The 26,624-nt window shown below is 41.1% G+C and overlaps 1 protein-coding gene across 9 annotated transcripts in view; it reads left to right on the forward strand.

Annotated features, from left to right (window-relative positions):
* CARMIL1 (capping protein regulator and myosin 1 linker 1) overlaps positions 1 to 26,624 on the forward strand; it is a 321,864-nt gene that overhangs the window by 289,093 nt on the left and 6,147 nt on the right. For 7 of the 9 annotated variants that reach the window (XM_055570803.1, XM_055570804.1, XM_055570809.1 and 4 more), the window contains 8 exons: positions 4,517 to 4,583; positions 4,806 to 5,002; positions 13,265 to 13,377; positions 18,192 to 18,627; positions 20,322 to 20,403; positions 22,027 to 22,230; positions 23,413 to 23,553; positions 25,992 to 26,141. In XM_055570803.1, coding sequence (XP_055426778.1) covers positions 4,517 to 4,583; positions 4,806 to 5,002; positions 13,265 to 13,377; positions 18,192 to 18,627; positions 20,322 to 20,403; positions 22,027 to 22,230; positions 23,413 to 23,553; positions 25,992 to 26,141 — 1,390 coding nt within the window. The remainder of the gene's footprint in view (positions 1 to 4,516; positions 4,584 to 4,805; positions 5,003 to 13,264; positions 13,378 to 18,191; positions 18,628 to 20,321; positions 20,404 to 22,026; positions 22,231 to 23,412; positions 23,554 to 25,991; positions 26,142 to 26,624) is intronic. The other 2 variants (XM_055570802.1, XM_055570805.1) reach the window with 2 other exon arrangements.

A 26,624-nucleotide genomic window follows, 5' to 3' on the forward strand; every position in this document is an offset into this window, starting at 1 on the left:
ACACTGTCCCCACCTTGTTGCTGGGACCAGCCCTGTGGCTTAAGAACCAAACCCTGCATGGCATTTGCTAATGTTCATCCAGCATTCTGTCCACCATATGCCTTTGGAGATATGATGTCTCCATTTCCCAAATGGGATTAATACCTTACAGGGTTGGTAGATGGCATTTAGCACGCACTTAGCCAGAGGTAATATCTCTAAGACTTTTCTGCAGTTTTCAAGCTGTAATTATGTTATGAAGAGCTTATGAACAGCTATGCTTATGAAAAGCTAGCCTTACGCTAATGATAGTTTGGCTTCATTCTTGCCTCATTCCTTTGCTATGAAGGCTTTTTATGTAGCTTTTCTGTTTGTGTATGGTGTCTCTCCCTCCCCCTTGTAATGCTGCTGCTTTATCTCTCTTCCATTCATATTTTTTTTTTTCCTTTCTTTTTGCTGCATGGAGACTCTCTGCTGTACAAGTGTAAGTATTTTTTGGTGGCTCTGCAGATTCTGGCTGTATTAGTTTACATTCTTGTGCTCCATTTGCTTCCGTGCTGCCTGGCTGATCTCCCAGCAGACTGTAGTGTCGTCATCCATCTGTGGATCCGGAATAAAACCGGCAGCAATTTAGAGACAAGATTGGATTTTACAAGATGGTTCAGCTTAGCAAAACAGGCAGTGAATTTAAAAATATTCTCAGGGATGTGCCTGAAAGCAAGCAGAGTGTTGATGAAGAGGGTATGAACATTGAAAAGGAGAAAAGTGCTTATTCCATTCATGTTTTTAAAAAATAAACCATAAGTACTTAGACTTCTAGGGTTTAAATTTCTAATTCTTGTCATATTACTTGTTTCCCAGATTAGTAGAAAATTGGCATCATAATACCTTCTTGTAACAGAAAAATTTTACTCATCTACTTTACAACTTAAAAATTTTTTCTTTTTAACCTCAAGGTAAAGAGAAGTAGCTTGGAGTAAGCTTGAGCTTGGAGTAAGAGTGTTTTTTTTTTGTTTGTTTGTTTTTTTAATTATTCTTTGCACAAACTTGGTAAAATAAACACAGAAACTACTCCATCTTATTTTTCTGGTGATAGAGACAATTTAACTCTCATTAAAAAAAATTAGTATGTCTAAGAATTATGTGTTAAATATGAGTTTAACAGGAAAAATATGTGATGGTGTTTATAAGGTTCTAACAGTAATCCTTAACTTATAGTAAAAGTGGGTTTTGAATTCCATGGAGAATAGGTATAAATCCATTATAAAAATTGGATCAAATGAGTAAGATTTCCAAGCAGTATAGGTATTGTGCTGCTTTTTTTAGATGCTTTGAGAATAGAGCCATTCATTTTATTCACTGTCTGCCACCATGGGGATTTATTGATATTTATGATGTCAGAATAAGTCTATGTTTAGTCTTCCTTCTAAATTACATCAAAAGGGTTTAACACATTGTTCCTTGTTAAACACAAGTTTAACAAACTTGTTCATATTTCCCGCAGATGTAAACATTGAAAATTGCCTATTACTCTTAAAATTCACTTTTAAAGACAAAGTAATTTTGTCTGGGTCTGAAGTAATAGTTGGCAGTGTTAATCATAAATTGATTTGTGAAGGATCCATTAGGCGTGTATGTACCTCTTCTGCTTCCACTGTTGATCCCCTGTATTTGTTGGGCACTTTGTGATTTCTCTGATCAGAAAATACTTAGGCACTGATATATGTCCAGGAACGGTAAATGAGGACTAAGAAATAGTTTGAGAAAAGTAGCCCTTTTATTTTGGTCCAAAAACTGAAGAGAGTAAATGTAAATCTGGATGGTAAAACCAGATTTTTTTTCCCCCAGGATTCAATTCATCTAACCAACAGGTGTGAGGAGGAGGAGGCAAGGGTGCATAGAAACCATGTTTCTGGAGAAACATACAATATGTGTTCCTAAATGTACACTTAGGTGGATAATTATAGCTCATTCTTATATTCCTCTTGTTTTAGTTTATATGTAATAGAACCATAGGAATAAGTCAGTAAGATTCAGCAAGTCCATATTGTCCATTAAACTGTTAAGGAAGAAACAATTACAAAGAAAATAAAGAAAAATATGTAGAAATAAAATTCCTTTTTTTGCTTGTTATACTTAAACCCATATTTATTCTTTCTCATGAAAGAGATGGTAAGAGTTCATCCATCAGAAGAAACGTATAAAATCAGGTTGTATTCTTAACACCAATTGTAGAAACCAGCCTGATTGTAAGCCCTGCACATTTGAGCAAAAGTCCATCAGCCTTGTCCAAACATGGCAGAAAGTTAGAACTCACAAATGTGTCAAATATAAAGAGTTTTATGCAAAATGCAATGGAAGTTATATTCTCTTGTAAAGAGCATATGAAATAAAGCAATGAAAATGCACTAGAATACATGCTTCTGATATTCAAATTTCATAGACTAGGTTTTGAGGCATTGCAAAGCTAGACCAAGAAAGGCAAACTGGTTCCTTTGATTAATGTCAACCATCAGAAATCCTAATGATGATTTTGTATGTTTCTCAATATGTCTATAAAATTAGATTGGGTTGAATGACCATTTATAGTTAGGCATCAGTTTGTAAATGAGTTTCTATCTTTGCTATCTAATATATATGTATTCTTATATGTAATTCCATATTTCTTTTATATATTTAAAAATTATATATTTGAAATGTCATTATTATGTTTTGCATGTATTTGGTATTCATTATAAAAGCTAAATGGGGAAACTTGATCCAGATTATTTTTGCCCACAAATTCTCTTATAAATCTAATCAAGAGTCAGAGAAAAATATTGGAAGACATCTCCATGCTATGCATTTTTAAAGTACTTTCCTATTTATCTGTGACTATGTAAGTGAACTGGCTGGAAATTATATCCCAAACTACTTCTTGATCCTTCTGCCTATCAAGGTTGTGCACAAAGTGGATAGAATACTAAAGAAGTTTACATGACTAAATACAGCATGTATTTTGGTAGTTTGTGTCTCCTTCAAATTTATTTTTAGAGATTTCACTTAAGAATAGACTAGTGAGGCTTCCTTCAGCCCACTGCAAGGCCAGTTTTGGGGAGAACTACCTTGAAACTGGATTCCTTTCCAGTTGCATTAGATTGGTTGTGTTTCTATTGAACCTGTAAAGCCTATGTTTTATAAAAAGATATTCTTCTGAAAAAAAAAAATAAAAGAAAAAAGAAAAAAAACAAAACGAAACCTTGAAAGACCCAAATCTGCTAGTTTCATTGTGTATTTCAGGAAGACCAGTCTAGATTTAAATTCTATTGCTCATCATTTTTAAATCTCCCTTTTCTCTCAGTAATAAGTAATAGCAAAAGTTTTATTATTAAAACTGGCATAGAATCATCAAAACTGTAAAGCTCTTTGCTTTAAAGATCAACAAGAAAATTTATTATTTGAACTGAAGAAAGGTTATCAACCTTGTGGATTTTTTTTTTTTTTTTTGAGAAAGCTTTAGATGACAGCCGACTAAGTGAAATGAAAGTCTACAAACTAAGTTCTTTGAGTTATGTTATCTCTCAGTTTTCACCAATACTAGTTTCTAGGATCAAACATTTAACATTCCTAAAAGCCACCCACTTGTATACTGGTAACAAGTGGTGAGGTAGGAGGGATGCTGGGCTGACTTTTATAGCTGGCCTGGCCCTGGCCCTGCTCCTGTTCACTTGAATGGTGGTCTTTATCATCTCTGTGACTCAGTTTCTTCATTAGAATTTGTTTGTGGAGGTGATGACAAAGGTCCCTTCCAGCTTTGACAGGAGTGATTCTGTTGAGGGAGATGCTGATGTCTTCCTTGGATTTGACTTTACACAATCAACAGTTGACACCAATGCTAGAAAAAATGCTCTTAAGAAATTTCAGCCATGGTTTGGGTTTTAGTCTCTCTTTTTTAAAGAACAAGCAGGATCAAAGATGAGAAGTGGCAGCAGATACAGACATGGCAACTTTCGTTGGTCTTTATGGTCTTTACCCATAATATAAAGATCAAAATTTTGGGGGTAGAAATGTGAAACAAAGCAGTTAAATAACTTAAATCATTAAAATGACAGAGTCCAATTTTGCTCACATTGCTATTGCTGTGATAATGAACAGTGAATGATCATGCTTTCAATTTTTAGCAACTGATTTTTACAGTCTTTCCTTCTTATTCATTGTATCCATTTTAACATCCTCATGTGAAGCTGGGAGTTATATTTATACTGTTCATTGTTCTTTTTAGCCATAAAAATAGCATTTAACTGATTAGGCCTGGGGGAAAGAAGTGGGCTGTATATCATTTGAGAAAATGACAAACATTTAGAAATGTCTCAGCTTAGTCTTTGTAGTCAGGCTGTCAGAGGTCACCAGCCATCCTCTAAAAAAGTAAAATACTGAGCTTAAAATGATTGGTCCCTAATATTCCTACCCCGCCTTATACCTGCCAGATTTTTCTAAAGTTTGGAGGTCAAGTTTTCTGGGAAAAGTGTCTTAAGTACTTTCTTTATTTTATTGGTAGATGACTCCTAAATCCAAAAGGAAGACTATCCACAGCCGAATGCTGCGGCCTGTTTCCAGGGCTTTTGGTGAGTATTCCATTTTGTCAGTCATTTTCTTGTAACTATGAAACACCCTCAGCAAGGACCCTGGACCACTTCAAGGATACTTTGCAGGGATGCTCAGTGAAGAGGGTTAAGTGATTTGTGAATGGGTATTTGCTATTCCCTGATAGAGTTAAAATTACTTTCAGCAAATTTTTATCCATCTCCATGCAGTAATCTTCAGCCTGAGGCTTTGCTTTCTTTTAGAAATGGAATTTGATCTAGATAAAGCCCTAGAAGAAGTGCCCATTCATATCGAAGACCCGCCTTTTCCATCCATCCGACAAGAGAAGCGGAGCTCAGGGTTTATCTCTGACTTGCCCTCCGAGGAAGGAAGGAAGCTGGAGCACTTTACCAAGTTAAGACCAAAACGGGCTAAGAAGCAGCAGTCCACGCACCCAGCGGTAGGTGGGCTGGTGGCCCCTCATTGTCCCCCTTCAGGGAAAACTGCAGGGTCTTATAAAAGTGCCTTGTATACGTGAAAGCTTGTAGGTAAGGACATTAGAACCTCTACGTATGTGTGAGATTCACGCAAAATACCTCACTTCGTGCTCAACAGTTTCAGAAAAGAGAATGCTGGAAAGTTTTCAACCCTTTCGAACAAAGTTGCCCCCTTGAAATCTTTATGAAAATATCAATCATGTGGGTATAATAAACAGGCTACTCTAAGGAGTTGTATAGTGTATGGGTATGAAAAGATGGAAAATAAGTACTGAAGAATTGACTTTTGATTAAAAATTGCTTGTGTTTGATTTTGGAGGGCCCCATATACTCCTCCACCTCTGTGTTCTGACCTCCTCTGGCCCCCTGGCTTTTGATAATCCACAAGCTGGGAGGACCATGCGAGTGGCGTGCCTCTCAACACCCTGCTCTTTACTCAGGGGAGGATGGAATTGTTTGTGCTAATGAGGCTTAATGCAATTGACCCCATGTCTCTCTCTGGTTAGTCTCTTCTCTCCTTTGCAGAAAAATTGGTCTGTGCCTGTGGTGCTTCTTCCTCACCTTGCCATCACTCTACAATCCACCAAAGTCTGTACTCTGTACCTCTCCACCCTCAAACTGCCCTGCTAAAGGTTACTCTTGACCTAACCCTGTGCACACTTGGCAGCTGTCAGCATGCTTGACATTGCGGCAGTTACTTGACCCGGAAAGCTCCATCCTTCAGGGCCTCTGAGCATCACTCTCTTTTCTATTCACCTCTCCAGTGATGCCTTTGCTGCTTCCCTCTGCCTAGCCTGTGAGCATATTATTTGTCTGGGTGATGCCATCTGAACCCATGGCTTTGGTCTCCCTGTTGTTGACTCCTGCCCCCTCTGCTGAACTCTAGCTTCAGATATTCACCTGCCTCCTGAACTTGAATGTCCCAGAACAACTCATGTTCAACAAACTCAAAACTAGGAGCCTTTCTCTATGAACCTGCCCTGCTCCACAAGGAGCATCACTGGTGAACAAGCTAGAAACCTGGATATGATCCTGACCACCATCTCCCTGCCGTCAGCCCCACCTGCTCCTCCCCTTCCTCCTCGTCATCCCTGTAGCCCTCGTTCTCATCCTGTGTTTCAGACCTCTAGTGATATAGCCTTTTGGTCATGGCTTCCTCTCTTCCCATTCCCTCATCCCCCCACCCTTAGCTCCTGGATGGATAACTACTCATCCTGCAGACCTCCAATGAGGCACAACTTCTTCCAGGAAGCCCTCTCTGTCTCCACCTCTGTACTCGCACACAGATGGGGGCGCACGACTCTGCAGAAGGCTGTTCTCATATGCTGGCTGTGCACAGTGCACAGCCTGAGCTGTGCCTGACGCTTTTACCCTGTTACAGCCCTCACTGTACAGTGTTTCCTAAGCATGGCCTCCTCCTTGTGTGTAAGCTCCATGTGGGAAGTGTGTGGTTTATCATCTATAGTTGTGTGTTGAGCACTTAGCATGAGTTTAGAACATAGCAGGCATTCAGTACTCATTGGATGACAGGTGGATGACTGGAGTTGTAAATGGAGAAAAGTCACAACCAGTTATCCAAGTGGTCAGGCATTTGCTCATATCAGATCCAGGGTGCTCATATTTGGTTGCTCTCTCATTTGATTCTGAATAGCTTGACATGGTTTCAGAAAAACAAATTTTAGTGAATTGTTTTCTTTTCCAACTTACTTCTTAGTGCACTATTACATATTCTTTGAGGAATAAACTACTCTCTCTCTCTCTCTTTAAACAAGGGAAAAGCCTTTTCAGATAGGGAAAAGACACACCACACACGCCACATTCTACTTGGTTATGGAATAAATGGTTCCTCTGGCTCTTTCCTTGTGGAGAGTCATTGGCAGTACAACATATATGTGACACAAGGGCTAACTTTCCCCTTAAGTCGGTGACTCTGGGAAAGAGAATGTTTTTTCTTTTAGTCATTTGAGAAATGAGAAAGAGGGAAGGGAAGAAAGCGGTGGCAGAGTTTTGGTGGAGGAATGTACTCAGGTCTCTTCTAGAGAGATCTTGACCTTGTCCACAGGAAAGCTAGGATTTATAGGGTCAGCACACCCCAGGGTGCTCCATCCTAGGGACGCTAGCACAGGGCATTTTGTCCTCGGATAACGGATTACGGTCCTGGGTCTGAACAGATCTCGCTTCTTCCCAGAGGCTTAGTGAGTATACAGTTTGCTCTCCCTTGGATGCACAGAGTTTGCGATTTTCAAAGTGCTTTCACATTGAACTCTGAAGCTGCCACACAGGCCCCACCACCTGCATTTTCCAGTGGAGGGTGAGAAGGTTGCAGTATTTAGCAGCAACAATTTAATATTAGTGTTGTTTTGGTTTTGTTTGGACAGACTAGGTAGCTCCAGCCCACCCTAAGTCAATCTTAGCTTTTCTAGAGCTTGTCCTTGATGCCTAATGCCCCAGTGGGCTTTTCTGGGTATCAGAATTCTCAAAGCCCAAGTATGGAGGCTGTTCTTAATTTGAACATTTCTAATTCTGAATGTGTGGGTTTTTCCTCCTACACTGATTAATTCTTCAGCTCTCTGGACACAACTGGCTGTCTACAGGTCAGTTCAATTCTGACTCCTCAAGTCAAGGGCTCGGGGGCACCCTCACTTCAGATACCAGTCCCAGGTCATCTCCTGTACTTCTGACCAACTGTAACTTCATGGGGGTTTCCATGCTCCCTTCCTTTGCTTAGATAATTTGCTAGAATGGCTCACAGAACTCAAGAGGAGATTTTGCTTACTATTACTGGTTTATTATAAAGGATACTGTCAACTGAAATGAAAACCCACAGTGTGAGACCTGTGAGTTTCAGTTCTCTTGGGAGTCTTACTGAGGACTATAGCCTGGGGACAGCCTCTCAGAAAACTGCTCATGGAGGTGGCAGACATCAGCAGCAGTAGAAGGTTGCTGCTAGTCATGAGGTGCAGATATCTTAATGATTTCAGTACTTTTCTAAGTACGGGAAGATGCATGAAATTAGGTTGAGAAAATTTTCTCAAAAATATTGGTCTGAAGTCCTATTCTGCCACTTTTTCCGAATCACAGAGTCTCATTCCTGATCTGCACCCTGAACTCCTTTCAGGGTGTGTTGAAGGCCAGTGACTGCTGTGGCTAATGGCTTAATTCCGATAGAACCACAGGGCCAGGAACAATCTTAGTTGGCAGTTGTTGCCCATATTGACTAATGGGATGTAAATCCGAGATTCCCACGATCCTTCTTGGGTATGATTAATTTGTTATAGCAGTTAACATACACATTACATACTGAATTACCCATTTATTATAAAAGGATGTAACTCAAGAACAGCAGGCTTAGGGAGAGATGTCAAGGAGGGGCTCAGCGCTTCCACACCCTGTCCAGCACGTCACATTCCCTGCATCTCCACATGTTCACTCACCCGGCAGCTCTCCCAACCTTGTCCGTTGGGGGATTTAAGGGAGACTTCATTATTCAGTCATAATTGATTAAATCACTGGTCATTGGCCATGATTAAACTTCCGGACCTTCTCAGCTCCCTAAAGTTCAGGGGCTGGGACTGAAAGTTCAACCCTCTAATCATGTGGTTGGGTCTCCTGGTTATCAACCCCCATCTTTAGGTGGTTCCAAAGTCACTTCATTAATGTAATCAAAACACCTTTATGGCTCTCATCAGGAAATTCCAAGGGTGTAAGAGGTCTGGCCAGAAATAGGGATGAAGATGAAGTATGTATTTGTTGTTATAGATCACTACATCACAACTATCTTCATAAAGTTAGTTGAGGACCTTTCTCCTTTTTCTCCTCTCCTGTTTTCTGGAGCAGAGTTTGCATGTCATATAGATTTTCTGTTCCTCTCCTGGAAAGCCACCTGGGCCTGATGTTGTTATGTGTGCACATAATGCTCATAGGTGGATTTTTTTTTTAAACTAGGGATTTGATTTCTTTTGTTACAGATCTGTTGACAAAAAAATTAATCAACAGTCAATCTAAGAAAGAAGTGGAAGATTTTATTTGCAGCAACCTGAGATTATAACCTGGGAGACAGACAGTCTTCAGGACTGTTCTGCCGTTAGAGGTCAGAACACAGTTACATAAGTGTTTGAGACAAAGGGTTATATGTCAGATGATGTACTGACAGTTCACACAATCCAGGCCTGCATGTACAAAGTGAGACGTGGGCCATCCTGATCCCTTACAAGATTATCTCCTAAGTAGGTCTGATTAAGGTAGATTTATAATATACTCTGGAGGGGAGAGAGAAGGTCCAAATGGGCAGAGAAAAATTTTATGTTTAAATTTTTCTTGCCTTACCAAAATATATGAATTTTATTTCATCAGATCTATTCAGATTACCTAATTCTCCTTGAGACCATTTTGGTAATTTCTATTTTTCTAGGATATTGTCCACTTAGTTGTTTCTAGAGTTCTTATGAGTCTTTAATCTCTTTTGTATCAATAGCTCTGTCCCAATTTATTTCATTTCTAATATATTTTAATGCTTCTATCCTAATTTTGCAAGGTCTCATTTACTAAAAGTGAAAGTGATAGTCACTCAGTCATGTCCAACTCTTTGTGACCCATGGAATTCTCCAGGCAAGAATATTGGAATGGGTTGCCATTCGCTTCTTCAGGGATCTCTACAACCCAGGGCTTGAACCCTGGTCTCCTGCATTGCAGGCAGATTCCCTACCATCTAGGAGTCTTTTTCAAAGAATTAGCTTTACTATTCCTCTCAAGTTCATTAATTTTTGTTTTTGTTTTTTTAAATTTATTTTACTTCCTTTTGGATTCCCCTTTTCCTGGCTTGATTGCTTGACTCTTTTCATGTTTCTTACTGTCTAATACATGTGTATAAGATTTCATGATTATTCAACTCACTAATTAGCACTCTTTGGGGTTTTTGTTCAGAGTCACTAATGTACCTAATTGTTCTTGCTTCCTGCCCATCTCTCTCCATCCGGCCTGTGGAGACATTAGGAGAGATCTGACAGCTGCCTTGTCAAAATCCAGGCGCATCTCCTCCGGTGTTGCCCTGGTGCATTCATCTTAATAATCCAGGCAAAGGGAGAACAGAGGGTGGTCTGAATTGTCTTTAGTCTTCATAATCACCGGCTTATCTTCTAAGCATTCACAAGTTATCCTTTTAGCATTTACTTATATATACACAGGCAATGAGAAATCTGCCCTCTTTCTTGCTCAGACACCAACAACAACCACTTGTGATTTTATTTGCAAAATCCTTCCTCTGAGCACAGATGCAGTGGGTTCCAACCAGCGCAGGGATAAGGTTTTCTGCACTCCCTTCCCACCAGCTCTGCTCCCCTTTTTAGTCTGAAATTTATAATCCTTGACAGAAAAGACCAAAATCAAATGGAATTTTGAGAACTTCTGATGTCTATATGTCCTTTCCTGTCATTCTGCTGGAAATTGAGCTAAGGCCGCAGGTGTGTTTGGCCTTGAACCCCTCTGACGAGCCGCCTGTCATTTCAGTCTTCAGTGTTTCTGCTGCTCTTCTTGCAGGCTGCTGACACCTCTTACTTTTAACAGGTGCATTTTCTGATGCATCTTGCTCAAGGTCTCCCAGTGATACTGGACTTCTCAATCTCTCTACTCCTAGTCTCTTTATTTCTAAAATGATAGAGTTGGACCTGGGGTCTCTAAGGTTCTGTAAAAACTGGCTGGTCCTGCAAGATGGGAAGTCAGACTGCTTGTTGAGCTCAGCCTGCCTCTGTCTCTGAAACCTGTTGATTGTTCGTGTCCCCAGAGACCTTCTGTGCTAGCTGTGAATTGTTTCAAAGCAGGAAAAAAGAAAAGGGCTGAAAGGAGAAATTATACTTGTAAAAAAACTGCTTTTCCCCCTCAAAATGGGAAGAGGAATTTGAGAGGCAGCCTCTGAGGGGAAGTGAGGGTGTTGTGGAAGGATGCCCCAGGTTACGAGCATGTATTCTGGGGTTGCACCCTTGTCATCCATCAGTCGGGTGACCTAAGCAGGAGCCCCTCACACTCTGAGCCATGGTTTGATCTGGGACTAACCCAGGCAGGATAAGACTATGTTTCCTTTTCAGTTCAAAGGGTAGGTATAAAGACAACAGTAAATGATCAAGCAGTGTGCAAGCTTAGGGAGCGATTATCACTGTAGAAATTCCAGTCTTCTTTTACAAAAGGAGAAGTTACATCCAAGCTAGCTCTGTGCTACTTTGTCTTTTGTAATCAAAACAGAAGTTATTCAATGAGCTGCTTTCCCTCCATAACTGCATTATTGAACTTGGCTGTTTCTCTGCTCTCCTGCAATGCGCAGGAAAGCCTGGCTCCACTATAAAGCACCCTTCAGACGAAAGGTATAATTGTTTTCACATTTCACAGGGTTCTTGGTCTGTTACCTGTTATCTGCTCACTTTTCAGCATTTTACAATCGTGAACTCAAACACACAGCTCGTTTCCATAATGGACGTTGCCAGTGAACGGAATGGATGGTTGTTTAAAGCTAATCATGGGTCTTTTTTTTTTTTTAAAAACAATGCCTGTGCAGACAAGAGCCAGCTTCCCTAGAGGCAGCTTGAGACTTGCAAATCAAGATCACAGAAAGGAGTTTTCCCACCGCTCTGTGGCAAGATATCCAGACCAGATATCACAACCACATGGGAATCTGTCCTGTGCCCAAGAGAATGGGCAAGATACATGCTCTTTCTCAATGGCCCACAACCTATCTGTGTGAAATATTAATACACTTTCGCAGACACAAAACCAAGCATGTTATTGAATTCACTGAGTTGTCCATTCAAAGACAAATGCTAGAGTGCTGAATGACTTTATAGCTCCTCACGAGCTTCTGTCCTGAGATTCAAGCTTTAGGCACCTGCCCCTGGATTTCCACAGCACCTCAAACAACACTGCCTGAGATTACATGCATCATCTTCTTCCTCAAATCAGATCTCTGAACTATGTTCCCTAGAATCATGCTGTCATCTACCCAGCCTGGAAACTTCAGCCTCATCTTAGGCAATGTCTTTTTCTTTCTTTCTCATTTCCCTACTACTTAGTCCCACACCTCCCTCCAGATTAGACTAAACAATCACAGAAGTCTTTCACTGTGTTCTTGAATAGAATTTATTCTATTCTCCAATATATCCTTCTCCAATATATCGCCTTTTCCAATATAGCCTTCATGTTGCCCCAGAATTATCTGACCAAAACAGGTTGGGTCATGACACTTCTTCAGGGCTCCCTCTCACCTGCAAAATAAATTCCACACTCTTTAACATAGGATTCAAGGGTGTTCACTGTCAGACCTTGTATTATTAGTTGGAAAGTATTCATTTATGAATGAGAGATCTGAGAGATGCTGAACTGGAAATGACTTAAGCCATGAGAAATACTTATTTTCTCACTCAACAAGAAATCCAAAAGTCTCGGGGTCCGGGATGGGTTTATTCGGCACAGCATAAGCATAGCTTCCACTGTTCTGCTCTGTCATCCTCAGCATGGTGGCTTTTATCCTCAGGCTCAATTCCTCTTGAACTCCAGGTGATTCCCGTGTCTCAGACATCACATCCTCTCTCATAACCATGTAGAAAAAAATACATCCCTTCTTCTCAGGAAAACCTGCCCATGAACCCCCTTATATCTCACTGGCCAGAAGTATATCACACCAGTCACAGGCAAGGAGATAGAAGTACTGTTTAAGTATTCACGTCTTGAAATCAGAGTTCTTTCAGTAAGAAAGAGAGGAAGCAAGTGTGTGTGTGGTGGCGGGGGGGTGGGGGGGAAGGGTGTGTTTGGAGTGGCCACTTTTAGTATCTGCTAGGGTTTACACTCAGCAGTTAACTCTGTCTATAAGCCTCAGGCCCCTGGTCACTGGAATTATTACTGTTCTCAAAACAGCGTGTCATTTTTTCATGCATTCTCCTGCCTTACCAATATGCCCGCAATGCCTTCCTGTGCTTCAAGAACACACGACTCTTCACAGCCTGTTAGGTTCCAAGCTGCTTCCAAGACAGCACTACTCAGCCTCAGTCCTTCAGCAGGTTTTGTGTTTATAGTGCATTTCTCACTTTGGTTTCTTTCTACCTTCATTTCTACATTTGACTTCTATTCCGGTAGACTGTAGGGCCCTATCTCCATCAGTTGTGTCCTTGCCATGGCCTTTATGTGTCTTAAATCTAGTGATACATATTGAATGTAAATTAATATCACACCTGTTTGGTTTGCAGGGCTGTGCTACCAGCATAGTCTCCCAAGATGGTGAGCAGAACGGTCTTATGGGGAGAGTGGATGAAGGTGTAGATGAATTTTTCACCAAGAAGGTGACCAAAATGGATTCCAAGTGAGTTCAGAGTCATTTCACTAATCACACCATTTAATTCACATTTAAATTACTAACAGTGATAATTTTAAACTTAGTATGTACTAAGGCTCTTATTTCATAAGTATATAAGATAGACACATTTGACAGAGGGTTTACTTTTCTGGTGGTTTGCAAGACCACCATCAACTGGGAACTTGTTAGAAACGTGAATTCTCAAACCTGTAGCCCAGACCTACTGAATGAGAAACTAGAGGTGGGGGCTGACAACCTGTGTTTTAATAAGCCCTCCAGGGTGTACCGAGGCACACTCAAGTTGAAGAACCACTGTAATACCTAAATCAGACCACAAAATGTATCTCCCCAAGGGTTTTTCTTTTCTTTTAGGGCTTTATTACATTCATCTGGATGTATCTCAGACAATGAGATACATTTGGCAGGCTGAAATTACTAACAGTGGACCCTTGAACAAAGCAGGTTTGAAAGGCTTGGGTCCACTTATTTGTGGATTTGTTTCAATGGTAGATACTTTGGTACTATACAGGCCCTGGCTGGTTGCATCTGTGGATGTGGACAGACTCGGATACTGAGGACTGACTGTGAATTAACTCCCTCATTATTCAGAGGTCAACTGTATTTTTAAATTCCCCATGTTTATAATTTGATATGTCTGGGAGCACACATCATTCATTGCTAAGTAGCACAGCTTTACCAGATTTAGAACGACAACAGAATTAGTAAAGAGGCTTCAGATTTAGCCTCTGAAAAGTTCTGTCTGAATTTTCTTATTACCAAGATGGAGTTTCCTTAGAAGTCAACTCAGTGGTACTTTTATTAACAGCTTAACTTGAAACACTCAAGCCTTTAAGCATGACTTGTACCAAGTTATTTAATCTCCAACTAAATGCAGATCCACTCCCAAGTACTGAATAAGGATTTGTGTCGGTGAAATGTTCTTCACCTGAGATATCAAATCCAGGAACTAATTTAAACCATCCTGATAAGTGGAGGGTGGGCAGGCCGGGCACAGGGACGGAAAACTGGTCCATTCTATAGATTGATGTGCCTTATCTTGCCTTTGCAGGATGGCGAGGTGGGAGCAAGTTAAATTTTTATATCCATAACAGTGTAACTTACTGAATGTTATAAGCTTTAGGACCCAATTATTTATCTCCTTTGACACTGGCCTTTAAGCTTGCCATACTGGGGAAAATTCTATTCTCTCCTTCAAGATCCAATGTAAATATCATTTATTCTTTGAAGCTTTTCCCTGCCTCATTTCCTCTCCTCCCCAATTAACAACCCTTTGTCTATTGCTGACTTGATACTTTTTTCTTTTCATCTTCTGCATACATCTGTTAGAGCAACATAATCCCTTGAGGTTTTTTTTGTTTTTGTTTTTCTTTTTTACATTGTAGGGAATGGATGAACATAGTCTCAATGCAAAAGGTTCAGGAAGTACCAACATAAACTGAGCCAAATGGGGAAATCCCTCTTAATGATTTGTTTTCAAATCTTTTCTTCCTATAGAATACTGTCCTTCACAAACAAACGCCTGGGTCTGATTTCTCATTATAACTTCGTGTCTGACACAGCCCGTAATGTATAATCTGCTCTCAGTCACTCTTGGTTGAATGAATCAAGACAATCTTGGCCTGTATCTGTATAAACAGATAACACTGTAGGCTCTCCTTGTCCCAAACTTTTGATGTTGAATTAGTGGAGCGGTCTGTGCACATTCAATCCGGATCATATGTGTCGTCACTACCAGGGGAACCTCCTCTGCCCTTAAAGTCGACTCCTCCTCTAATAAGCCCAGTGAAAGTTGGGCAAACTTTATAAGGTGTAAAACCCACTTTCTACAAAGATACTGCTTTAGGAGGATTCTCTTCATGTTCTAGTACACAAATAGAACTAGGTGCATCAAAGTTCATCAAATAATGATGGAATCTACTAGAAGTTGTGATTTGTTTCATTTCTGATACATAAAAACAGATCGTTGTCGGTTTGCTATGTAGAGGTCCAGGCATAGGTCAAACCATCAAGTAGTATGAAGGAAGTTTGAAAATCGAAGTTCCACATGCTCCTCATAGTTTAAAATGTCAGAGGTGTTTTAAGGTGTTTTATAAAAGAGAAATAAAAAAAAGACCTCATTTCTTTCCCTATTCCCCAGAGGCAATTAATTCCTATTCTTTTAGCTGTTTATTTTTGTTTCCATATTTCATAATAACTTTTTTGTTGTTGCTATTTATTTTTCAAATAGTGACCATAACTAGTGGCTTCTTACTGTAGAGGATGATAATGTAGCTCCTACAGTACAGTCTGACCCTACTGTCCGCCAAACGCTTGCAGGCAAACACACATACACTTCTATTTTTTCATCTTTTTCTTACCCCTCCCTGCCTCAACTCTGAGATTTTCTGTTTTATCTTCCAACCTTGAGTTTTCCATATCCGCTATCACATTTTTCATCTTAGTTAACTGTGTCATAATTGTTGGCTACATCAGTATTTCATGTTTACTTCATTATAAGCATGTAAATGTTCAGAGCTGAGTTATACCATATGCAGTGATTATATTGCCTTTCCAACTTTTTATTTTCCCTGGAGTTAATAATTGTCCCCTTTTGCATTTGCTTAGTTTTCTGTATACCTGTCACTGACATGCCTTCTAAATCTCTGTAAAGGTATGAGTGTTCTCTCAATTTCCTCACATCTTCTCAGTTTCATCTTCCTGGGCACGTACTTTACTACTGTCTGACCACTCCAGCCTGGCCTTTAGGTCTGGTCCCCTACTGTCCTTCTGGGGTCCCCACTTTGCCATCTGTTGGGGGTTTCTCCTCACTCATTCCTGTGTCTTTCCTGTTTCCTTTGGCTGGGTCATCCTCTTCCTTACTTCACTCTTATTCTGGGGCAGCACCTCCTCTGGTTACTTGCTGAAGAAGGAAGCATAGGAGGTGAGTTTCTGAAACTCATATGTCTTGCATTTTGGTTAACACTGTGACGGCTACAGAACTTTAGATTGGAATCCATCTTTCTTTAGAATTTTGAAAACCTGGTCCCCTTATCCTCTCACTTCTAATGTTGCTCTAAGAATCCAGTGTCATCTTGAGTCCTCATCCTTTGTTTGTGGCTTGTTTTTCTGCTTCTCAGAAAGTATCTGGGATCTTCTCTCTGTTCTTAGTATGTTGACATCTTATGGTGATATGTTCTATGTGGGTTTTTTATCTTGTTTTGTTAAAACCCATTTGTTAGGCACTCATGAGCCATTTCAATTTGGAAATTTGTGTCCCTTGATTCTGGAATTTTTCTTGAATTATTTTTCATAATTTCTTTGCTTCCTTTTTCTCTATATTCTTTTACTTAAACTTCTATTATTCAAATTGTCTTTCTTCTCTTTATCTGCTAGTATTAAAAAAAAAACAAAACTGTTTCTTTTGTATTTCTTCATCTTTTTATTACCCCTCCTCCCCTCAACTTTCTGGGAGATTTTCTCAGTCTTATCTTCCAACCTTGAGTTTCCCATTTCCGCTATCAAATTTTTCTATTATTCTTGTTTCATGGAGTTTATTAACACATATACCTCTTGTATACATGGGGGATACCCAGGAACACTAACTCCCTGAAATGGCCCACAGCACCACCTTACATACCATCTTCAGCTAAAGACGGAAGAGAGACTGTTAGGGGATGTTACTGTGAGCCAGGTAAACAAGGGGTAAGGTTGTTATGCAGGTGTAAGTCCTGGTCCTTCTCTGTTGATAAATTTCTAGGGATCTAGTTATCCTGCTTCTCCTAGTATGGAGAGAAATACACCCTTACAACATGGTGATTTTCTGTATAAATGTATATTTCTCTTACAGAAGAGAAATTTCCCCTGTGTCTGCTGTTCCTTAAAAATAACCAGCCTAAAATAATGCTATGCCACAAGCATATTATGGGATGGCACGTTCTGTGTCCCTTCACCTGAAATCCATTTGCTTCTGGGCCTTCCTAACTAATACTTCAGGGGTCAGCTTTCCCAGATTTATGAAGTCAGTTTCTACTCCTAACTGTTTTGGCTTCCAAACTATTGTTTTTGCTTTTTCTCGTCTCTGGTGCTTAGGCCTTTTTTCTTTTTAAAAAAAAATTCTCCTACTGGCATTTTCCTGGGGACTCAGAGGAGCTACATGGGTACCTTCCAGCTCTAAGTGAAAGTCTCTCATGATACTTCCCATTCAGCCCAAATCATTTACTTTCTCCCTATCCATTTCCCAAGTTTCAGGATGTTCAGAATATTCTGACAAACTTCTCCCAAAGTTCACCAGCTGCTTTTTCATGTCATTGCCTCTTTCCGTGGTATTACATTTCTTTTAGTTTTGAATAGTGCTTTGTATTTTTATAATTTATTTTTACATTTAAGCAAGGATCTGGATCATTGATCCCACTTAGGGTGGGAGTGGAGGGGTTACAGGTGCTTAAGGGAAAATCTGGGCCTTTCCAGTGCCCTCCAAATTAAATAAGGCAGTCACCCATCTATGCCATGAGTGGATCTACCTTTTCTAAAAGTTCTTACGAGTGGAGAGGCACTTGACTAAAGCATTTAAACAGAAAAAACTCACCTCTGCTCTCAATCCTCCTAATGATACCTTCAGATTCTCATTATTAATTTTTATGTGCCTCAGGTTCCTCACCTGGGGATATGATGATAGTCAACCTTCCAATTTCCAAGTCAACTTTTTAAAATGTTTCAAAATTGTTGCTATATAAGCAGCCATCTCCTTATTTCTATTTTCAGTGACTGTTGCTGAAGCTTTAATTACAGTAAACCCAACAGGATTTTCTTTTGAATCATAGGCGATGGTCAGCGAGGGGCTCAGAGTCCCACGAGCTTAGTGAAGGAGGAGATGAGAAGAAAAAACGTGATTTTCGGAAAACTGGCTTTCTCAATTTAATCAAACCCCGGACCAAACCTGAGCGGTCTTCAACAGTCTTGACAGCAGAAGAACTCTCCTCCCCCAAGGCGGGAGTCAGAAGTCCAGCTGTGGACGCCCCCAGGAAGGACACAAAGCCAGCCGAGCACAATGGCAGTGCTGATCGGGTGGAGGAGATCAAAACACCCGACTCCTTAGAAGAAAGTCAAGGGGAAGACGTGGGGAAGGTGGACCGGAGTGACAGCAAGGGCAGCCCACAGGGAGGGCGTAGGTACGGGGTCCAGATGATGGGCAGTGGGCTGCTGGCGGAGATGAAAGCCAAGCAGGAGATGAAAGCCAAGGCTGCTTGCTCACTGAAGGTAAGGGAGAGGGTCTCTTTTGACTTGGTTGCCTTTGTCATTTTTGTCTTCACGCAGTTTTTATGGGCGAGACAGGTACAGGAAAACAGCCTGTGTTAAATAAAAATCCCCAAACAAATGGCTCTTTCCTAAAGGACGCAGAGCACAGACAGGACCTGGCCATGTTTTTCCACCAGCACTAGGGTCACGCGCTCCTGAAGAGCCTCGGCCTCGGAAGGTCGGGCCGTGGCTGCAGGTCCACGTCTCACCTGCTCGGGTGCTCCTGTGCCCGTCACACAAACACGTGACAGCTGTGCCAAGGACGTGCTCCACTCGGGGGAAAGACTGCTGAATCCAGATGGAGACCCAAGGGTCACTGGAGATAGGACAACTGACGGAGGCAAATAAAATCACTGAAACCAGGTTCTAGTTCTAACCAGGGAGATCTGTTTTTCAGTTATTTTCAGAGTTTATGTCCTTTTCCAAACCTGAAAGTTCCTTGCTAAATTCAAGGTTTAAAAGGCAAAGTATTGTTAGAATTAATTGAATATTTGACTATGGAGATATGTTGTGTTGCTATGAAGACACATTTTATCATTTAAAAACTGCTGAGTACCCCCAACGCGATGGACATGAGCTTGAGTAGGTTCCTGGAATTGGTGATGGACGGGGAAGCCTGGCGTGCTGCAGTCCATGGGATCGCGAAGAGTTGGACACAACTGAGTGACTGAACTGAACTGAGTACCCCCAAATCTGCATTACTTATTTCTGAACCTCTTTTAAAAGTATAAGTTGTGTATTTATTTTTCTTCCCTTTTTTAACCTCTAGATTTTTCCTGCCCTCAGGAAAAACTCAGGTTTTGGTATCTGTGCACTATCTTGAGCTCTTTTATGTTTATAAAACTGGGTTCTCCTACTTTATTTAAAGTATCAGAATAAAACAGTTCATCTTGATGAACTCTTGATTTTCAAAAAGTAAGTGGTTATACCAGGACACAGAGGGCTTGTTTTCTATTACTTCTAAAGATACTGATTGTTTCATTAAATCCTGCATCCCACATGATTTTACAGCTGTTCATCATAGTTCTTCCACCAGCACCACCACTGTTCTCTAGCAATTTTCTATTTACAGATCCCTCCTCACTCACTCATTAGCTCTCAGAAGAGAGTTGGGATAAAACTATATTCTGTTAACTCAACAAAGGGAGGCACGATGCGGCCTTCACTGGCCAGAATTCTGAGTAAATACTGTGACCACATCTTTGATGAGTCAGATGCCCAAGGAAATGTTTACAATTTAGTCTGTTTTATAGACTTTCTTTACAACAAGGAATGTGCTGTTTTGACTAATGAGCTGTTTATTTTATACTGTTTCCATCGATGAATATAGCTGTCTTTTGGTAGAAAGATGAAAAGTGCTGGAGGGTTTTTTTCCCTTGTGCTTTGGATTTGATAAATAGATGGGCTCCAAGTGACAAAATTCTTAGGATTTAAGTTGCCCAAAACATACACCAATGATCTTAAAGCGCCATCTAGCGTTTCCTGTAGTTTTGTCTCAGCAGCAGAGCCTCAGGGAGACGAAGTCAGGCACAGTCAGTGTCACGGCAGGAGAGTTAAGGAGCCATTATTTGTTGCCACTTATGATCTGCTTTGTTCTTTCTCTTGACACTTTAAATAACTATGCACTTTTGCAATGGGGTGCTTGAATTTTTTAGAAACTTGGGAACGATGCTGTCTCCCAGGATTCTTCCAGCCTGACCTTGAGCAGCACAGAACGGTTGGATGGAGGTGGGGCTGGTAAGTCAGGCCACTGCCATCACCCCCTTAGGGCAAACTATTGCCTTCTGGTCCCAGGAGTCATATGTGATTGACAGAAGGGAAATAAAGATGGAGAGCAAGAATGGACCTTGACTTTCCCTAGAAGACCACAGCCCTTCTTCACCTGGCCCAGCTCCACTTTGGGGTTCATTCCCACCACGATAACTTAGCACCTGGACAAGGCACCTTTCCTGATTCCACAAAGGGGAGATTTCCTTGAGAAGAACTCCTAAATGGGGGGCATTTGGGGAGGGGAAAAAGAGAGGGGACATGGCTGATGAAATCAATTATTATTGGAGTGTAATTGACTTAGAACACCGAGTTAGCTCCAGGTGCACACCATGGTGATTTGATATTTCTGTTACAAAGTGATCATCATGGCAAGTCTAGTTACTATTTGTCACCATATGAAGTTATTACAGTATTAGTGACTGTATTCCTTCCCCAGGCTGTACATTTCATCCCTGTGGTACACTTATTTTGTCTTCAGAAGTTTGTGCCTCTTAATCTCCCTCACCCCTCTACCCCTCTGGTAACCACCTGCTTGTTTCCTGTATCCATGAGTCTGTTTTGCTGATGTTTTTAAAAATAAGCCACATATAGTATATAGCAGGGAGCCCTTTTAATTGACATGAGGGAATGCTCTTTTCTCTCAGCTTGAACATCCATGAATATTCAACATCCTTTGTCCCTTTGACTTTTTAGGTGTAGTAAGAGAGTAAGAAACCTGAGATGGAAACCGGAGAGTAACTTGTTAATTACCTCATTTTGCTGTTTGACATTCTTGTGTTGAACTTTAATAAGGAAAGAGACTGTAACTCACGTTCAGCCAGTTTATATTTCCTTGTTATCTGGATAAATTAAGGCAGCAGGAGATGATGCTCTGGGAGTGGTTCTCACTAAACGTGAGGTTTGGGACACAGTCCTCCTCTCCCAGAGCCTGCAGCCCAACTCCAGAGTGTCGTCCAGAACAGAGGTGCCTACGGTTGGTTATACTGTACCTTGTGCCAGATCTAAGGAAGATCTGAGTGCTTCAAATGCGTTGAGACCTGCTCTTGCCCCTGTATGCCCCTATGGGCATGTACCCTGTTAAACATGAGGCTTGTCATCCGTGGAATAGTCAGAAGTGATCAGAAGACCACCATCGAGTTCACTGTTTTTCTACCAAGAATCGTAGTTTTCCATCAGCATGTTTTGATTCTGAAAACATGCCAGAATAGCGTGTTTCTGTTCTAAAATATCTTTGGTGACAGATACAGAAAACAAACTAAGGGTTACCAGTGGGGAGGGGCTGGGAGGGAGGGGCAAGACTGGGGAAGGGGATTAAGAGATACAGCCTGCGAGGTACAAAATAAGATACAGGCTATAATGTACAGCACAGGGAATATAGCCAGTATTTTATAACTACATTATATGGAATATAGTCTATAAAAATATTGAATCACTATGTTGTACACGTGAAACAAATATTGTAAGGCAACTATACTTCTATTAAAATAGCTGAGAAATTATAAACAGCTATAGAAGTCTCTAAAGGATTGGTTTCTTTCACCTTTGAGTTTTACAGTAAAGTGTGCCCTTTTGTGCCCGTTTTCATTTTAGTGCCTAAAGTGCATCCAGAGAACCGCTTCGGTTTGGGAACCCCAGAAAAGAATGCCAAAGCCGACCTCAAGGCGGAGGCAGGCTCCAAGCCCCGGAGCTTTTCCAACAGGCCCACCAGCCCGAAGCCCCTCCTGCAGGCCCCCAAACCCAACCTGGTGGTGCGGCCCACCATTCCGCAGAAACCAAGAACTGCCTCGCGGCCTGGTAAGGACTGGTTTTTGCCGGTTGGGAAGTAACACTATGACCAGGTGGCTTCCCAAGCTGGAGGGCCTGGATCTCCACAGATGATTTCCAGGGCGTCTGGTGAACATGACTGGGGAGAGGGAGGTGTCTGCAGGAGAGGGCCATGAGAATCCTGCTAAAGTGACCACGGCTAAAGGGCTCCTTCATTCAGCACCCAGGTCATCCACTCAGGGACCGTGCTTGCACTCAGGGCTGTGGGTCGAAGGCAGGATGGTGAAAGCACCCCTGTGTGGTGCTCGCCCCCTGGCAGTGCTCGCTGTAGCTTTCTGCAGGCTGAGTCCAGGTCCTCAGACCCTTGAGAAAGCCACAGGTTAAGGATGAGAGCCATAATTAGGGAAAGCGTAAGTTGCTTTTTATCCGTTTTATCTGTTTTTATCCGATATCCTGTGAAATATTTAGGGTTTAGAACAGGGCTGGGCAAACTATGGGCACACCAACAGAGGCACACAGCCCCCACTGTCCGTGTGTACACACACACCCACACCGAGAATTAACCTTGCCGGTGATAGAGCAGAGAAAGGGAGTGCAATTCAGTTTTTCTTTTCAATTAGACTGAAACAGGACAGCCTTCAGAAATAACAGACGAGCTGTTTTGCCATCTTTTTATCTTAGCAGGTCATTTAATCTCTCCCGTTGTACAGTATTCACAACAGTCCTTTCTGGTCTTCAAAGTCCATGATTTTAAGTTATTCTAACTGATCTCAGTAAGTATATGTAGGTACATGCACCCCTACTCCTGAAAGTACAAATCTATATTATATACATATGGTGACCGCTGTACTGGATTTGAGAGCAGGTAAAGTAAGTGGGTTATAACCATCACTTATTTTAAGAAAATCAAATGGCCTTTGAGGCAGAAGGAGTATTTAGTCTTACACCTACAGTCTAATTTTCAAATATCAGCTCATTGAAATTCTGAAACGGAAATTTGGTCTGCAAGGTATATTCATATCTGTAGATTTTTAACTCTTTGTAAGTTTTAATTTTTCTTTCTATTGTTTGTTACTTCACTGGGCTATGAAACTAATTTTTGGCCAGAAAAACTATGATGTTTTTAAAAAGATTATTAGTCATTTATATTTAAGACTAACCCAGCTTATGCTTTAGGAATCCAGTTTGATGGGTGTCTTTGTGTCTCCACAGAGGATGTCCCAGACTCTCCATCCAGTCCGGGTTCTCCTAAAGTTGCTCTTCTTCCTCCCGTCTTGAAAAAAGTTCCTTCAGACAAAGAGAGAGATGGCCAGGGCAGCCCGCAGCCTAGTCCCAGGACCTTTTCCCGGGAAGGTAAGATATTTTTGTCTCTGCATTAGCTCTCCCCACGGAGAGTCATTTCTAGAGAAAGGAATTCATCTTGGTTAGAGTTTGTCAGTCAGCATCCCTTGGATTACATTTTGGAACCAGAGCAGACTTGATTCAACATTGTTGGTGACACTGGGTGTTAAAAGACTGTATACAAAGAGTAAAAGTGTAACTGAGTCACTCAGCCCAAAGGTCTTGGTAATAGTAATCTCTAGATGCTATTGAACTGACCCCTTGTGTATTAGGAATGCCAGCAACATTGTTTCGTGACTGACTGGCACTACCTGTAGGTTTCTAGGTTCCACTATTTGTCAGAAGAGCTCCCCCTGGTGGTCAGTTGCTGTCACTGTGGTTCAGGAGTGGCTCACACAGGCTTGGGAGACCTGGTGGATGGTTAGCTTGCGTGGTCGTGAAGTCAGATGATCCTCATTCTCAGAAGTGTCACCTGCATGGATGTTCTCAGAGCACTGTCACACCAGTTTGTGTCTTTTCTGTTTCTTTTACTTTGCTGGGGTGGGAGCAGAGCAAGATAATCCCAGGGCTTGAATGCTTTCTCCCAGAATCAGATCAAATATTGCTGTCTGTAGAGGCGAGGTGTGTTTGGGCTGACTTTTGCACCCCACCGTGTCTCTCTCCACTTCTCCCATTCTGTTCAACGTGCAGTTACGTCTGTCTATCATAAAGTGTAATTGCCAACTCTAAGCCCCACCTATTAAGAAATTATCTGGAGCCATCGTCGCCCATGTCCAGATAGCTCTCAGTGTGGTTTGGGGTTGCTTGGTTTTATTTTAGATTGTTTGATGCTTTAGAATTCTTTGATCGCTCTGATTGTGACATCTTCCTACCTTGGCTCATTTTCTTTTGGGTTGAAATTAATGGAAAGTGTTTCTGAGTACTGTCTTTGTTGATTGAGAGTCTCATAAAAAATAGCACAGCCTGCTTTCTTATCTCCATTCTGCAGATTTATTTGATGTGTACAAACTTCACTCACCTACTGGCTGTAAATTAAAGAAGGTGGGGATTTTTGACCAAAGCTGATAAAGCAGTCTGTCAAACAGAGAAACTAAAGCCATTGAATGATGGCTGACAGAGTCATTTCACACTGGGTGATCAATAAATACAGGATTCAGTATTATAGCCACAGCCTTTGAAAGCCTTGGTCTAGAAAGAGGAATCAGTGGTGGTGTCAGGTCAGAGTGACTGCCTGCTCAAACCGCACAGTCCCTTCCCCATCCTACCCTCATTTGTTCCTTTCTGCAACTGCTGTCTTTGTGTCTTTACTTATAAGGAAGCTTTGAAAAATGTCTGAAAGAATTTTGTTGGTGAGAAATAGGAAGGCATGGAGGAGTAGTGAGGGTAAGTAGGAATGTTTGTCTTGTCAAAAGCAATTGGAGATATGGATGGATTGAAAAGAAAAGGGCTGGGGGCTGAACAAGAAATAATTGCTTAACGTTTTTGAAAAATGATGTTTTCTAAGATGTCTAAGACGAGGCCCAGAGTAACCCACCAGTCTCCTGAGTTAAAGAGTGTGTCCATGGAGCCTCTAGCATTAACCAAGAGGGTGAAATACTGGATGCTACAGGCAGGTCCTTGGCTGCTTTGGGTAAATTAGGTGTTCCTTCTATAGGAACTTAGGAATGAATGTGTTGCTTCTCAAACATATCAGGGCTTCACAGGTAGATACTTGATCCCTTCCCCACTCTCCCAATAGCAAATACTATGGATGGTTCACACCCCCCATCTTCCCAGCTGAAGACTGGAGAGCTATGGAAATCACTGCTTTTCCATTTGGGATCCAGGATAATCTCTGAGATCATTCTGATGGTGTTGCCTGAAACTGAAATTGGACTCAAAAATATACATGAGGTCTCAGAACAGTTGGTAAATGTCAGAGGTGGTAATGTTTTGATTTCAGTTTATTTTTCAGCTTGTCCACTAAGCTGGCCCAGGAATGAGAGCCACTTGTGAGCCCTCTTTTCCTGTTGTTCCTATTCCTACTTTCTTGTACATTATTCATGCCGGTTACTTCATTTCCTTGTTCTGTGCCTCCCTCTGGACTAGCGTGCCCAACTCATTTCTGAATCAGGTAAACGGCTGTGCTTCTTCTGGATTATTCCATAGTGAATGTGAATTTTGTTAATCCATCTTGGAATTGAAATAGTAACGCGGGGGCCTTTTTGTTAGTTATATTTTTGGGGCAGACTCGGAGCTCACCTCATTTTGCACGACATTTCCATAATGTTGGCTGTTGAATTCTATAGATAATGGTGTATCTGTTCAGGACCAACACTGGAGGTACCTTGAATCTTAAGTGGGGTGGGTAAGCTGATATTTAAGTTTTAATATTAATATTTTTTAATATTAATGTCAACACGTTGATGTATTTGCTACTATAAAGGGTAAAATGGATCCCTTTTCCTCAGTAGTGCAAAGAGGAGATTATTACAAAAGGCATTCAGATCATGACAGTGGCAAGCCTTCCGGTAGAGGGAAAAGACCTTCAAAACTGTACTCCACCATTGCAGAAGAGGAAGTGAATGCAATTGGGCGCAGGAAGTCACAGCCAACACATGGTTAGAGTCTTCACTTATCATCGCTCACTGTCCCAGAGCTTATGAACTGGCACTAACAAAAACAAACTTGAATTGAGTAACTTCTGTCCTGGGACTGGGTCAGGGATTGTTTATACAGTTGATCTTTTTTTTTCTCTAAATGGCAGCAGGATGGTCCTTCCATTGGGGAGCAAAAAGTATTGACTTAAAAAACTAAAAACAAATTCTTACGAGGAGGATCAAGTTACTTTGGATTATGGTGACTTGTCCTTTAAAATTTTTGTGATCATGGAAGTTGATTTTTCTATTTGAGGTCATGTCTCTTAGTCTCTTCCTTTCTCTCTTTACTCTTCTAGCAAAGGATACAGGTGATCTTTCAGTGGACACTTTGTAACCCTATAGGAAGAAAGGAAACACACCAATTTACTTTTCAACCTCTTATGTTATTTTACAACAGTTACCCAATAACTGTCTTCCATTCGACACTATACATCCTGTAAAGTT

Source organism: Bubalus kerabau, chromosome 3 (assembly GCF_029407905.1).
Source record: "Bubalus kerabau isolate K-KA32 ecotype Philippines breed swamp buffalo chromosome 3, PCC_UOA_SB_1v2, whole genome shotgun sequence".
Taxonomy (NCBI): Eukaryota; Metazoa; Chordata; class Mammalia; order Artiodactyla; family Bovidae; genus Bubalus; species Bubalus kerabau.